Raw genomic sequence first — 13,797 nt, 5'->3', positions numbered from 1 at the left:
GGGAGGGAATGTGCCAGCAGTTTGCTGTGCGAACACAGATGGTACGAGCTATGTCAATAGAGGCTTTTGAAGAAATCCCTGAGGGTTGAGTTCTGTTCTTTTGAATTCCTCTTGTAGCATCATTGACTCGAGCAGCACCCGAAATGCGCTGCCTGTACACACGCACACACACACACACGTATATTTCACCTGCAGAGGCCGATAAATCCTTTTTGCTGCCGTTGACGTCCTCCATGCTTCGTGCACAGGAATCGATCTCCGAGCCCGATTTAGAGGCATCGCCCTTGACACACACAAAAAAGCACACACAAAAAGTCAGAAGAGAGCACCTGCGAAAATATCTGTTTCTTATAGGGGGAGTTCACAGAAAGCACGTGGGTTGAAGTTGCCTCTAAACACAGATCCCTGCTCGGCTTTATCTTAAGTCTCGGTGCTGCATCGGTCCCTGGCTTGAACCTGGCCCTGGATCAGTCCCTAGAGGCAACCTCCCTCTTTGTAGGCCAGGCGGGTGAGGGTGTGGTCTCCTCGATCACAGTGTTCAATAGTCAAAGGGTACAGAGAGACGGTAAAAAAACTACTACGTCAAGTGTTGCCATGCAAAGGACAGTGAGAAGGTTCATGGAGAAACCACACTGAAGATCAACCGGTAAAATGCAACAGGGCACTTTTCAGAGAGCAACACATCGGCCGTGTGGCCATTCGTTTTACTTGCCGTGACCCGTAAACGGCTACGAAAGAGCTTCAGTGTGGTTGCTAGGTCTGCGATCCTCACACTTACACACTTACACACAACACACACACACCGATGTTACTTCATTGTGCCGCGAGGCAGTCTGTAAATCAGAACCGTTTATTCATTTGTTTTTGTTCTCTGTCGTCGTTCCAGGCGACGACGTCAAATGAGTCTTTCTCACTGTCTCGCATTAACATTTGGTTCATCTCGTTCAGGCTCTTAATTATTCTCCTCTACCCTTTGCTTCCCGCTGACTTCCACTGGCAAAAAACCTCGTTCTTGCTTGTATTTGCTGCGCTATGCCAGAGCCTGCAGACTGCATTAATGTGTTGCGAGGGGTGCCAGGTGGATACTGGATTAATAGAATGCCGACCCCGTGAGTCAGACCTCTGTGGTAGCAGAGTGAATAAACTGTGTGCAGAAAAAGGCCTCGGGACCTCATCACCGTGCACCTTTTAAACTAACAAATTACTTTCTTTATACTCGCAATGAGTGTAAGAGAAAGACACAGTGGGTGTGGATATACGGCATGTTGCATTTGTTTACAATTTGCAGCCATCTATAGCTATCTTTGAACTTTTTCCTTCTAGTTAAAGCCACTGTTTGTGTGCCCCAGACTGATTTCTCCAGTAGAATAGAAGACAAAAAAAGTTTCGGTAAATTTTCTGAAAATTTGCGTGAAAGTGGTTTTACAATTGTTGTTTTTATTATAACAGGATGTTCTGAATTAACTAAAGAAGGAAGGAATTCAACTTAAGGAGCCTTTTGGATGAATCCAAAGCCAGTTGCCTTTGACTTAGCACTTCCAGATATATCATGATGTGAATCACAGAGACGTTTTTATTATAGTAATGACTACTTATGCAGCAGGGCTGTACTGAACAGTTGAAAGTTCCAAGCTTCATTTATAACATGAACATTCGAGTTCTAAATCAATCTTTTTTTACTTGAAATTCTTCATTTCCAGAATTCCCAACATGTTTTTTACCGAACAATGTATTTAGCTTAAATCCACATTTATTGGCGTTTAGCCTTTCAAACAACATTTTCGATTGCCCTCCCGCTTCCTGCACACAAAGGGAGTGACGAGTCATATACTTGGCTGGACGTAATAGCTGTATAAGGTTAGTTTTGTTTATTTTCTTCTCCCTGTTCTTAGGTGTTTGCTATGTATATCTTACTGCAGATTTGTTTTGCAATGGATACGTGCATTGAGAGCAATCGGAAACCAGATTCAAAATTTGTCTTAAAAATACTTTGAGTTGATTCTGATCGGGAGCAGTATGGACACAATGACTGCTAACTTGGCCTAAGCTATATTTTAAAATGTTTGGCCATTACGATTATACAGCAGGCAACTTCTCACAGGGACATACGGCCCAAAATCACAACAATTTATCACCAAACATAAAAAAAACCTGTTTCAACCGCAGCGAGACTCCCTCTCCCACAGGACTCATCAACCTAAACTCAAACAATCAGACAGCTGTGATAGGACAAACCCAGTGGAGCATCGTTGCTAAGCATTGTGGGTGCTTAACCTTATCTCCTCCCCCTCTCTCTCTCTCTCTCTCTCTCTCTCTCTCTTCTTCAGGTAAAAGGGGAAAGAGAGGAGAGCAGTTGTTCTTGGTTTTGGTTCCTGCTGAGCAGCGGGCCAGCTTGGGAGCTAGCTTGCATCTGCAGTAGGTGACAAAGTGTGTTTGTGTACTCACGGGAAAAGCAACGCTAGGCCCGGGGGATTAGAGAGGATCTTGTAGTATAAGCACAAGGACCAGACCTGACAGGCTCAGGTGACGAGCGGTGGGACAACCTGACCCTCATCTCCTCTTTCTGAGGCACACGCACACACAAAACAGCTGGCTTTCAGGAGGCGAGACCCAGGTTTTGAAATGATTTCCAGGATTGCCAGTTTACCCACTGAGAACAACAACCATCATCATCATCATCCATGTGTCCTCTGTGGACTGGGTGCTGTCGTACTCTATGCTAAGGCCTGTTTTATATATATATATATATAAGGGTGAGTCAAAACAAAAGGCAATGTAAAGGTTTGCTGCTTCATAAGAGAGTTGCAACAAAAGGTGAACAAATACATTGGTAAGAAAGTAAAAAAGTCTTATTTAGATTCTTATAATATCTCATCCTTTTTTTTTTCCAAAGCCCATTTTTTGCAGCACTCATTGACAATGATTCTGCTTTAATCTGTGTGTTACGTGACGCTAGCTTTACTTATTGAACAGAAGATAATGCGAGCAGATGATTCCCTTATACCTGCAGGACAAACACGACAGAAGACAAACTGAGGCTGTTGCTCCTCTTGGCTCGATAGCTTGGCTACACTTGCTTAATGATTGCTTTCGGGAAATATAAAGTGCGACTCTGAAAGGCTGCATGATAAAAAAAACAGTAACAGTGTATTAACTATTGATCTAGATGGACCAGCAGGAAGACCCAGAAAGAGCAGCTCAAACTGCACATTTCTGACCAATCGTGTCAAAAGATCGAGCTGACCTAAGATCTGCTCCGCACTAATCCGTTGCTTATCAAGAGTGCACTGTGTTATTTAGGAAACCCTCAGTCAACTGGATAAAGTGGGTGAAACTACATCAGACTGTGAGGGGGAGATTAATCCAGCTCAGACTGTTTTCTCCTTAACATTCTCTGTCTTCTCTATCTTGTCGGTCTGCATCATCTTCTCAAGTGTTTTTCTTTTGTCTCCTTTTTTCCCCTTCCCCTCTCTGGTACATGATGTACCAACTTCTTCAAAGGCAGACATGAATCCTTATCCCAGCTGTCAGAAAACAAATCCTTTTATAGAGTGAAAAAAAAAACATACAACAAGTTTTCTCTTATTTTCCAGATGAAGGCATCTCAGGAATTAAATAAAACTGTTCGAAGAAGCAATCCTCAGAGAAGCCTTTGCATTTTTGGGGTTTTAATACTGGACGGCTGGAGATGTTAGTCAGATAATATTTCTCATTGTCCATTTTCAGTGTGTTGGTGTTCATTTGAAAGACACCAGGCCAGGAGAAGCAAAGAAGGTGGAGATGATTGCTTTGGAGCAGGGGTGGCCGAGGGGGACTTGGACTCGAGGGAAATCCTTGTCCCCGAAAATAGCCCGGTAGTTTGGATAGCTTGTTTACACTCCGCCACCCCAATTTGGGAACGGTGGCGGCAGCAGGAGATAGGCCAGACCGGGCCTGCTGCTGATAGCAAGACAAATAATAGACACTGGGGCATCTCAATTACATCGCTTTAAAAAGGCTGTGAATGGGCGATGGCGGGTGGATGTTGATAGGAGGAAGAGGGGTAATTGTGTGTGTTTGTGTGTGTGTGTGTGTGTGTGTGTGTGTGTGTGTGTGTGTGTCCATCAAAATTGCATCCTACCACAGCTGCATTTGAGACGCATCAGCCCAGTATTGGATCGGATACCTGTGCTGTTGTAGCAAACCTCTAAACTAACACCATCAATGTATTAGATTTTTTTTCTCACTGTATGTTCATATTAAAACATCTCTTATTTCCATTTTTTCAATGGAAATAAAAAATGAAATCTCGCCTGTACTGCAAAACTTAACTGCCACGATCATTAATTTTTCTAAATATAATAAACCCCACAAACTAGACTTTTTAAGAATGTCTTCATTTTGTCTTATTTTTTGATGACATTTAAATGGATCAAGAGTCTGCAGCCACACTAGCAGGTCTACGAGGCTGTACGTAGCCAAGCTTTGAGCTAATGCTAACATCAGCATGCTACCATGCTCAAGATGGAACCGTCAGATGTTTGCCGTTTACCGTATTCGCCATTCGTGACATTGTGGGGTTTTTTTGGGGTTAATTAGTAATAAAACCAGAAGAATAGCAGAGGCAGATGGCCTCATCATTTAGAGTTATTACAATTCTTCCTGAGGGTGACATGAATATGTTTGCCTCATTTCTATCTAATAGTTGGACGGAAATTTGACCACAAGTCAATTTGAGGACTCCAAGAGAAACTGGATGAAAACAAAGTGATTCACCAAAAAGTAGGATTCTTCCTCCACGCCGCAACTTAAAAACAAAGCAGTTATTGCCAAAATGAACATGAAAATGATGATGAAATTCATTCCCAAATTGGAAGATAATGCGCACCATAAACTTCAAAATGGAAATTAAATTTAAGTTCCTTTTTTTATTTGATTGAATGACTTCATTATAATATTGGCAGTCCTGGACATCTGCAGGCGGCTAGTACATACAATGAATGCAAAGTTGTAAAAGGCAATATAGGTCAATCAAACTATAACAACAGGTATAACCAGCCAGCAGACTCCACTCAAATCCTCATTAAAAGCACGGTCTCCAGTGGGCTGCTGCGTTTTTAACAATTTGGAACATTTTCCCGTTTGAAAGCTCGGAGATCAACTCCGGATAGCGATCGACAGTGTAAAATTAGAGGGCACAAGGACGCGATTTACAACCATCTGTTTTTCAAAGGCCCCGTTTCCCAGAGTGTTCTGGCCTTGCCTTAAGAGCCTGAGTAATGCAAACAGAGTTGATCCCCCCCCCCCCCCCTCTCGTTATTAGCTTTCATCCTCTAGTCCGGTTGGATTTACCCGGCACTCCCCCACTTTCTCTCTCATTCGCTTCATCTCTATCCTCCAGCCAGATAAAACAAAGACTGAGCGAGAGAGAGATTTTTTATAGCGTTCTTACCCCCCGAGGCTAGAATTTCGGAAAAAAAAGAGAGGAGTGGAGGGCTGGTGGGAGGTGAGCGTTCAATCTGAGCTTTGACGCGGAGTCTGCTTTTAAAAAAAAAAAGAACATGAAGAGGAAGACACACAGGGCAAAGTGACGCAAGTCTTGAAGCACTTTCTCTTCTGAACAGTCACTCGCTGCCGCGGTTGGTTTCAGCAGCAAGGGCATCATGCAGGAGGCGGGTTAGAGGACTTTTAGATGATGCGACACGTTCTCTGGGCAGCCATGCTGGAGGTCCTCTGCTTTTTGCCAACATCGGTGATTCTACAGCTCTATTATGGTCACTCAACCTTCAAAAATACGCTACGTGCATTGCCATTTAGCCCAATTGGTGTTGAGCCATGCCGGTTCACTAGAGGTTTTAAGATTTCAATCGTCGAGGCTTGTACCATCACCACACTACAGAAACAAAACACTTTTTGCCATTATGTTGATGGCTTGGTTGTGTCAACTTGGTTTCTGCAAAATCATGATGTTTTTTTTGCCACCAGTTCGGAGAGACTAAATGTTTCTCTACCCATAAGCCCCGGCGGGAGACGAAGCCAGTGGTTGTCGTAACTGGGAACAGAGCGTTCGGAGTTAACCCAGACCATGTGTTGGGCAAGTTACTCAGGAAGCGAAAGTTATTTAAAAGACAGGATGCCATGTCATAACATTTCTTGAATTATTACATGGCATCAAAAGTAAGTTACCTGTATCCAGTATTTTCATAATACTTTCGCTAGCCAACAACTGTTTTGGAAGTTGTGATCTGTTACACTACTCGTTGCTGGGGACTCCTTCCTGCCCAACACTGACCCAGACTAAAGAAAGCTGATTGATTTAAAATGTTTAATATATTGTCAGGTTTCTACAAGGAGTAACATTTAGCTTCTGATTGCTTTGTTTTAAGCTTTGTGATTGGATATTCACCATAATGCTCATTTCAACGTACAAACAAAGGCTTGTACCTTTGTCTTCTTCTTTTTTTTTTTTTTTATCAAAGAACCAGATTTTCTAACACAGTTGCTCATCTTTTGGAAGATCTCCAATTGCAAGCCACCTTACGTCTGAGCTGAAGAATGAACTGGCCTTTCACTTCCATCATTCGGTACTCTATTGAATTGGTTTGGCAGCAAAACATTCAGCGGTGGGAAAAAAAAAAGCTGAAAACCTCTGTGAATAAAACTATTTGCATGGCGCAATACCACTAATGGCAAATTAGAAAATACAGCAGCTTTTCTTTTTGCAATTTGGGCGGAGTGGCCCCCTTTTTCAGACGCTAGCGGCTAGCATGCGTTTGGAGTTTGATAAATGGTCTGGCGGGTTGATTAATCAGCCAAAAGCAAGGCCCACACAGGACCTCGTCACACTTTGAGTTATTCTGCTACTATTATACACTCAGCAATTTATGACATGAACGCAACCTCCAGCTGTGGCTGCTGAGAGACCTGACACATGACTGCAAAAGCCTCTATAGGGAAGGGCGAGAAGAAACGGGGGGGAGAGGGAGGGCAGAGGGGAGGGCGGGGAAGGCAGAGCTGCAGTGCTTTACATACCCCTGAGTCTACAGGCAGCTGAACAAGGCTCAGCTGGACATGCAAGTCCTCCCGCTTGCACACTTCCTATAGTGGGAGTGATCATTGCAGCCGGACAGGAGAGGGAGGCGCACGGAGGAAAAGAGGCACAGAGGTGAGAGGCGGGAAAACCACAGCAGTAGACAAGAGCAGAAGGAGAGAGTTAAAGGACATTTTTCGACATCACCGTGCAACATGTCAGCGTATCAAGAGCAACCAGTCCTGAATCACAGAGGGTGCACAGTCATTTCAGCGTATTTCAGCGACTTGAATATACAGGTTGAAAGCAGGAGGAAAGTCAAGACAGCGGAGTCCAGAGGTGAAGAGCACGGCCACGTTTTCACCTCCGCTCAGGGCACAGTGTGCTCGGCCCCCGGATGCATTCCTGTGCAGCTCGCCCGACAAGTGCATGTGAATCGTGCATGTTCACATGTGTGTGTGTGTGTGTGTGTGTGTGTGAAATGTATGTTTATTGTCAGGGTGCAATAAAAAAAGAAAAGAAAAGAAGAGCAGCTCTTGTCTCTTTGTTGTTAATAGATCTCCGTAAAGGAACGCTGCGCTCTCTGCGGCGGATATTGGATTCTGTCACATTGACACACACTCACAACCTGAACAGAGGGACACAGTGAGAGGAAGACAGAGATAACAGGAAGTATGGAGGAGATGAAGAGGATGGAGGAAGGAGTTAAATCAAGAAAATAAAAGCAGGCAAAAGAGGATTGAACAAAAAAAAGGAAAAACTCCTTCCATCGCATGATTTCCCTTCTGTCTTTACGTCCAAAGCAATATGGGCATATTGGAAGTGATACATTTCTGTGTGTCTCGGCTACACAGCCGTACGTCTCTCCTGGCTTGGTTCACATCATTCAAACCGCCCGTTCCCTAGCAACACTGATGCAGGGAAAGTTTGCCTAAAAATAAACGTAGTGTTTGCAAAAAAAAGAAAAAAGGACGCTAAGTTGAAAAAGGAGAGGGAGAATTAAACAGACAGCTCTGGGATGATACAGAAGAGCAGAGGGGAAGAACAATAGACCTTAGGGGGGGGGTTTCTACATTTGGTCTTATATGTAGGAGCGTCTGTCTGGGGATGGGTTTGAAGATTTCACAGGCAGGTAAGCAGGGAGAGGATCGTTAGAGCTTTCTTCGCTCAAAAACTAAACTAAACAAAAAAGCAGCTGTCTGCTGAAGCTGGAAATGAAACAATGAGATAGATATATGAGGGCGGAGCAAAAGAGCGAAGCTGCAGGCCGGAAAAGCCAAAACAACGAGCTGAAAGACGCAAAGACCTAATTTTGGTGTCAGTTGGACTTTAATTAAAAAGTGACCAGAAACGCATTAACTCTAGTCTTGGCCGCCATGTAAAGCCTTCATCTTAAAGCAGCTTTGGTTATTGTCTCCCACCTCCCATGTGGCTCCATTCACCACAGCAATGCACTTGATATTTGTACAGCAGATGAGTACAATAGGAAGAGAAGCCCATTCAAATTAATCCATATTTTATGAGGCTGTCAAGCTCTTTCCCTGCCACCCGCCGTCTATGCTCTCTATCCTCTCGCCCCAAGAGCCAAAGAGCGCCAGAGATCAAAGCACAGGTGCTGTCACCCCCTTAAAGAAAGAGAAAGAGAGGGGGAGACAAGTAGACAGCTAGAGATAAGCTGAATACTCGTGTGATTTACTCGCTCCATCTCGTCTCAGTAAAGCTGGAAAGTAAGGAGTGGTCGCTCAATGAGTTTCAGCTTCTTTGCTCGCTGCGAAAAATGTTCAGGGAAACGTTAGAATCAAAAACACAGTGAGGTGGTGGAGAACATATCACTTTTGCTGTGTGACATGAGAAGAGTTGTCCTAAGGAGGGGGAAAAGAGAGGAAGTCACCCGAGCATGAGACTGAAACGAGGTGATGCAGGCCGATGCGCCGTCTAGTCGAGCAGACATCGTTTTCTTATGATGCACTTTATGGCATGATACACCGTATTGGCAAATAAGCAGCAACCATAATGAGGATGACTGCCGAGATCGCAGGGAGAGAGTGGGAGGAGAAGAGGCTGACAGCGAGGTGAAGATGAAGAGGAGGGGAGATGAAATGCTGCAACTTGTGTGTTCTCATGTCCTCGCATAATCCGCCGCAGAGAGCCCAAGAAAGGCTACAGGTTAATGCCTACAGTGCATGAGTTGGTTATGTATGTGTGGGCGCGGACATCCATCCATTAGTGTTATGCGTGCCTGCACGGAAAGAATATGCAGTTCATTGAGTAGTTTAGCCTCATGTCTCAGCCTCAAATGCAAATTTTCTAAAAATAAATATAGAATATATATATTTTCTTTGAAACAGGGCGGAATGATGATGAGAATACTTTCCAAGACACTTTCACCGTCTTCAGAAATAATTTGTGTTAAAGACCTGGAAGCAAGCCAGATCACAGTGCGAGATTCAACCAGTTGACCTGCTTTTAATTAAATGGAGATAAATAATCTCAGCCCGTTGGCCGATTTCTTGGCAGGTGGCTTTCAGATTTAAGACGACATAGCTCAACCAGCAACATTGTACCTCGGTCTGGAAACCCTCGACCAAGATGGCCACCAGCAAGTTGAAGAGGACGTAGTTGCCGAAGGTCATGAGCGCGATGAAGTAGAGGGCGGCTACGGGAGTGGTGGAGGCCATGCCGTTGTATAACACCTTGTTCCAGTCCTCCTGGGTCAGGATCTGGAGAGGAGAAGAGAAAGTGTTTATGGGGAAAAAGCACAGCTTGGTTCAGCAATTGTTGTGGTAGTTTAATAATATCTTAGTTTGATAAATTGGCCGCTCGCTGAGCCTCGTCCTCCCTTAGATACTGTTTCTATGCTCATCAAACTCATGCTGTTTAACTTTCTAACGGTCGTAGTTTTACAAGTTCTGGGCACTCATTAGCAGATTTCATCAGCTGAAGCTAGCCAGCTAAGCTAACGACATAATGGGTGATATAACGCACAGCGGATGTGTTAGTTAGGAACAGGCTTTATCGAAACATATCGTCACACAAACTAATGTAGTTTGTTATCAAAGTGCTAGTTGGCTTTGACAGCAGCATTGGGTAAGAGGTAGAAAAGGAAGCTAGTTAGCCGGAAATGCTAACGTTTACAGCTCACATTAGAGCACACTATTTCATGTGTTCCTTACACTTCTGCTCTTGTGTTTTTCGGTTTTAGACAAAGCTCAAATCTTTAATGCAGAAGTATTGCAGTTACTGTTACTGCACAACACACACACACACACACACACACACACACACAGCACAAGACTGACGAGGTCTGAAGTGCCTCTGCACTTTAGCGATGACTGGACAATAACTGTCCAGGGGAACGGTTTGCTGAGCGGTCAATCCTGTGACATTTCAGTTGTTGTGTGGTGATGAAGTTGAATTTATGGTCAGTAATCAGTCTTGTATTTCTAATTCAAAAACATAAATGCTTTCTCTGCACCACGAGTTCTTCATTTGAAGGGACAGAATGCGGAAATGTTAAAGACAATGTCGACTGGATCAGTGCGGCTACATTAAACCCTCCATCGCGAGAACGAGCATGACAGTACAATCTTCTGTGCAGCGGGACACGCCGACACTGTGCACCATCTCTGATCAGATGTTTCACTGAATGATATAAGGGTGCTATATTTAGGGTGATAAATACCATACAGTAGTATAGACAGATAATGGATGAATGGTCGGACCTGACAGAAGGCCTAATCACTAATCCAAGGTGACATGAGGCAAGCGGCAGGCCTGCTTAACCTATAAGATACTTGGTAAATGGGAATTAGATCGAGTGGAAGAAAATGCGGGAGCTAGATAAAGGCCAGACACGGAGCGAGAGTGAAGAGGACTATTTGATTCGATAGGTTTTATTTATTCAGGAGGAAATTGTCTCGTCAGCCTCCGAATGGGGACAGGTTCAGTCGGCGCCAATGAAGCAGGGAAGATGTTGGTTTGCTTGAGGGCACTTCAGCCGGTACAGTTTGATCACACAGGAAGTCAGAGATTCAAGATGGTGGATGAAGTCGCATGGCTTCAGGTCATGCTGCTGCTAAATTGTCGCCTCGTATTAACAGAGTTGGGAAGTCGAGCGTGAAGCGTTTCACGGAGTAGAGGATGGGTAGAAAAGGGTATATATGCTCACCTGGAAGACGGTCACTATGGCCCAGAGGAGGGAGTCAAAGTTCTTCCTGTCCGGCAGGGTGTCTCCACTATGCCCCTCGGATCCAAACTTGCAACCAAACAGATGCATCCCCAGGATACTGACACAGGAGGAGGGAGAGCCAGGAGAAAACAAACAGGAAACAGAGGGGTAAATGTTTACGGCCAACCGGTTAGATGCAGTACAAATAAACAGAAATAAACACGCTGAGAGGACTTGTTTTGGCTCCATCATACTGATAATACCTGCTGCTTGCATGGCAGCTCAGGCAGAACACACTGAACGTGAATGGCAATTACTGCTCAGGGGATTGTCACAAAGAAGCGTGAATAGAAGTATTCATTAGTTTTATTACCCCAAAAAGTAGCACAGGCAACACAAACGTCCATTTAATGTCAGTCAGGTAATAAACAGTTATTGGTTCATAAACAGTCGGCCCATAATGCATTGTGACAGCAATGTTGCCAAGAAAGGGAGACGAACTGCTTTGTTTTTTCAGGTTCAGCACCATGGAGAGCGTCACAAACCATGTCAGTGACACCTCATAGTCATACTTATTAGAAACAAAGGCAATATTTCCCCCCAACCAAAAGGTGTTTACGCTACTTTAGAAATGAACGAAGCGGTTTAACAATATCTCCTTTCTTTACGGAGATCGAGCTGGGAGCTGACGAGCACGTCCTAGCACGACGGCTGGAAGCAGCGGTGGGAACAGCTAGCCTGGCGCTCCGTCCGACGTAACTCGTCGCAGCTCATTTGTTTAATCTGTGCTGCGCAGAGCGGTGACAACACCGCAAGAAAGAAAGAGAGTTCAGCGCCACATGCAGCAAGAGGGCTAATCCGTGGTGTGTTTCTATTATGGAACCAGCAGTCTTTTATTCAGAAACACAGACGCTGAAGCTAAACTGGAGCTGAGGGATCAATGAGCAAGCCTCTGCGGCGTCAACTTGGCAACTCTTCACTCAAATCAAAGGCTGTTTATATATGCATATACAAGGCTCTTGGAGCTCTGCGTGTGCGTCTACTGAAGTGCATGTGTGGCCTCATATATGTGCAGTCGGGTATACAAACAAGCTGCTGAAATGAAGCCGCTCACGCTCAGACACCAAACACACACACATGACTAAGATGGAGCTGAAGTCTAAAGCTAAAGTTTCTTGCTTGTGAGTGGAGACACTTTGCCCAAGTTTACCAATTAAATTGTTGGCCCTGCTCCCGCTGTTAGCAACATTGGCTGCTAGCCGCCGGCTCAGCCATTGTCATGTTGAGAGCCAATCCCTCAATCATAGATCAAAATCAGCGAGCATACATTGTTTTCAAATATTCATGTGTATTTGTTATTTTAATTGTTTATTGCACACCCTCTTAGCTGTACCAGAGTTAGCTAGGAGTTCATTTATACATGTAGTCCCTGAGCAGGAAACACAAAACATCTCTCTTAAGACAAATCTGATCAAACCACACCGACACCGTCCTGAGGAATTTAATTATATCTGGTTTTGAGTGTTAAACATTTGATAAGAAATACCTAAAAATGTTCTTTTTCGTCGCTGTTTAGTCATGCATAGTAAATCTTATCGAGAAATACTTTAGATTTGAAGCGTAGCGTAGTTAAGTTGTGTGTGTGTGTGTGCAGAGAGCCTCCACACATTGGATTCTGTTGAGCTCAGCCACAGGCCTAACTAGGCAAATAGAAGGGTTGCTGACGAAAACAGGGAATCACTTAAGTCTCATCCCCCCATCGACTGATCTGCCCTTCACATGCCTGTACGGATCACGGCTTCTCTCTGCTGCTTGCTTCCCATATTGACATCACGATGTACTCATCTACCAATTTACTTTCACTCCACATCACTGTGCTTTTAACTCCAAATTCGTTTCACGGCCCCTTCAACTTACCTCTTTCCATTTTTTTTTTTTTACACGATTCTGAAATCGATACATTTTGCCGTGTCAGACGGGACGCAAGGTCGCTCACTCCTCCTCCTCCTCCGCCTACCTGAAGATGAAGATGAAGAGCATGAGCAGCATGCAGAAGGTGGCCACATTGTCCATGGTCTTCATAAGCACCACCAGCTGCCTCTGCAGGGCCGGCATGAACCGGACCAGCTTCAGCACCCGCATCAGCCGGAAGGTCCTCAGCACCGACAGACCGCCATCCTGCTGACCCACGATCTCCCACACGCTGTCCAAAGAGAAGAGAGACACACACACACACACACACACACACACACATACTGTATATCTTCATGTTCATCTCTATAATCAGATTCTGATCACGTTCCTGCAGGCTTTTGGTTGAATGCAGGTAAACAGTTAGAGCGGAGAGCAAAGAACAGCAGAACTCATTGGCCGAAATGCAATCTCGAAACCCACCGGCTATCGTCTGACAATGATTTAGCTGTTATCTAAACTCCAACTCCAGTCTTTCCTCTCACGTTGCTAATCGGGGCGTAAACAATGAGAAGCTCACAGAGAAGGAAGTCTTGGCCCGGATATCCGCTGGCTACACCGGACCCGTCGGACCCGTTGGACCGATTGCCGATGGGTTTTCGAGATTGTCTTCATATTAGGTCGATAGTCTTCAAACAGCCAAAAGTCC

The 13,797-nt window shown here is 44.6% G+C and overlaps 2 protein-coding genes across 2 annotated transcripts in view; both read right to left on the bottom strand.

Annotated features, from left to right (window-relative positions):
• Positions 1 to 13,797, bottom strand: part of spata20 (spermatogenesis associated 20) — a 231,491-nt gene that overhangs the window by 31,089 nt on the left and 186,605 nt on the right. The gene's annotated exons all lie outside the window — the stretch shown is intronic.
• The window catches only part of cacna1g (calcium channel, voltage-dependent, T type, alpha 1G subunit), a gene marked incomplete at its 5' end in the record, with an annotated part of 205,250 nt that overhangs the window by 63,484 nt on the left and 127,969 nt on the right, over positions 1 to 13,797 (bottom strand). Inside the window, 5 exons of the mRNA XM_079182289.1 lie at positions 190 to 283; positions 7,012 to 7,077; positions 9,574 to 9,729; positions 11,178 to 11,295; positions 13,195 to 13,380. Coding sequence (XP_079038415.1) covers positions 190 to 283; positions 7,012 to 7,077; positions 9,574 to 9,729; positions 11,178 to 11,295; positions 13,195 to 13,380 — 620 coding nt within the window. The remainder of the gene's footprint in view (positions 1 to 189; positions 284 to 7,011; positions 7,078 to 9,573; positions 9,730 to 11,177; positions 11,296 to 13,194; positions 13,381 to 13,797) is intronic.

The sequence above is a fragment of the Pholis gunnellus genome, assembly GCF_910591455.1.
Source record: "Pholis gunnellus genome assembly, chromosome: 21".
Classification (NCBI taxonomy): Eukaryota; Metazoa; Chordata; class Actinopteri; order Perciformes; family Pholidae; genus Pholis; species Pholis gunnellus.
The sequence above is the reverse complement of the archived record's forward strand: the minus strand, read 5'-3'. Positions and strand labels throughout refer to the sequence as shown.